This window comes from Camelina sativa, chromosome 2 (assembly GCF_000633955.1).
Source record: "Camelina sativa cultivar DH55 chromosome 2, Cs, whole genome shotgun sequence".
Lineage (NCBI taxonomy): Eukaryota > Viridiplantae > Streptophyta > Magnoliopsida > Brassicales > Brassicaceae > Camelina > Camelina sativa.
This window is the reverse complement of record NC_025686.1, coordinates 18,707,320-18,708,945: the sequence shown is the minus strand read 5'-3', so window position 1 is coordinate 18,708,945 and position 1,626 is coordinate 18,707,320. Positions and strand designations below refer to the sequence as shown.

Here is a 1,626-nt window from a genome sequence, read left to right as displayed (position 1 = left end):
TCTAACCACTAAAAGAATTGTATATTATATGGTTTTCAAGTGGAAGATGGTAAACGTGTCCTTGTGTCTGTATTTGTCTGATTGTCTTTGACACTTTGTGCCTCTCTCTATCACCTTTAACCTTTACCTTTGCACAATTGCACTATAATCACATCAACCAAGAATCATAGCTTATGAACTCAATTTCTAACTTGATTTACCATAAGATCTATTGAAAAATAAGAACTATCATGGTAATTTTGAGGAAAGATATCGAAAAAAAGCCTTACCAGCTTTCCATGAGAACTTTGTCTTGGTTCATGAGACAAAGAGCAGCGATCGAGACACCATCCTCGTTCTTGGTCAAGTACTTGCAAACCGGACCAAGCCCGTAAATACGCTCGACGCTGTCGCCGGAAAGTTTACGGTTGGAGCAGGTGAGGACGGAGTAAGATGTAAGAAGACGGAGGATACGGTCGAGCATGACAGGAGCTTCAGGGTTTTTGGTCGGAAGCTGAGAAGCGATCTCGGTCGGAGACATGGGAGAAGCGTTCTTGGCCATGATCTCGAGAAGGTCAAGGTCTAAAGCCGCTTTTAAAGCCATCGGAAGAACCGAGGCACTCGCTAGCTGCATGGCGAAAAGGGCAGCTTCGTCATCGGTTACTTGCACCGGAGTTATCTGTGTCTCCCCCGTTGAACCCATTTTAGTTAGAGATCTCGAGTTTTTTTTTTTTTTCTTTTTCTAAGATTGCTCTGTTTTTTGGGTTTCTCTTGTAATGAGGATTGTGTGATGGGTCAGAAGTGGAAGTTGAGAGAGTTTTATTTATATGAAAAATAATAAAGAAGGTAGACGATTGGCATATTTTAACGCAAAATTCTGATCTGGCAACATGATTTGGTCCAATTGAATATCGAGTCATGTCAGTTTTTTTTTGGTATTTTACCATATGAATAATATATGGCCTAACGTCGAAAATATAATATAAATAATATTACGGGCCTAGTAGGCCAATGTAAATTTACTATTTCTTACACTAATAAGACATCCAAACAAATTATTAAGATCTGTTCTAAAAAAGTAAAATAAATTACAATTCAAGTAGCATTTTAATTTCTTACATATGTTAAACTTTCTACGAAGCTATTAAATTCGATAACAAGTAGCAACTATGCCATTTTAGCGGGATCTAGCTTAGTACTTCCCAATTTAATGTCCTACTCTCTTTTTTTGTCACAGTTTGATTTAATGTACATACTAAAATTAATTTTAAACAGAGTAGGTTATATCTAAATGATGATAAATCGATCATAAATTTGTTTGAGGTTGCGTCAGTGTGCTATACTGCTATGACTATGAAGGTTGTCATATTCTTGTAAAACATACGTCATTTTTAAACAAACTCCGCTTAAAATTTTGCATGTGCGTCGTTAGCTCATAAGTCTACTTATCAAGTCTTTCTAACATGAAAGTTTTTTCTCTAGTTAAGTATATATAAATTTGTCATCCGATTATTTTTTTCTTACATAACAAAACCTATCATATATAATGATATCTTAATCAGAGATTCCAGAGTGTATTATTGATAGTGACCAATCGTTATCAAGAGAAATCACAGAAAAAGGAATCAGTTTGATCTCTCAACCCCC

The 1,626-nt window shown here is 35.9% G+C and overlaps 1 protein-coding gene across 1 annotated transcript in view; it reads right to left on the bottom strand.

The window, feature by feature from the left end:
* The window catches only part of LOC104729294 (flavone 3'-O-methyltransferase 1-like), a 3,740-nt gene extending 2,955 nt beyond the window's left edge, over positions 1-785 (bottom strand). The window contains exon 1 of the mRNA XM_010448232.1: positions 270-785. Within this exon, the coding sequence (XP_010446534.1) occupies positions 270-682 (413 nt within the window). The 5' untranslated portion in view covers positions 683-785. The remainder of the gene's footprint in view (positions 1-269) is intronic.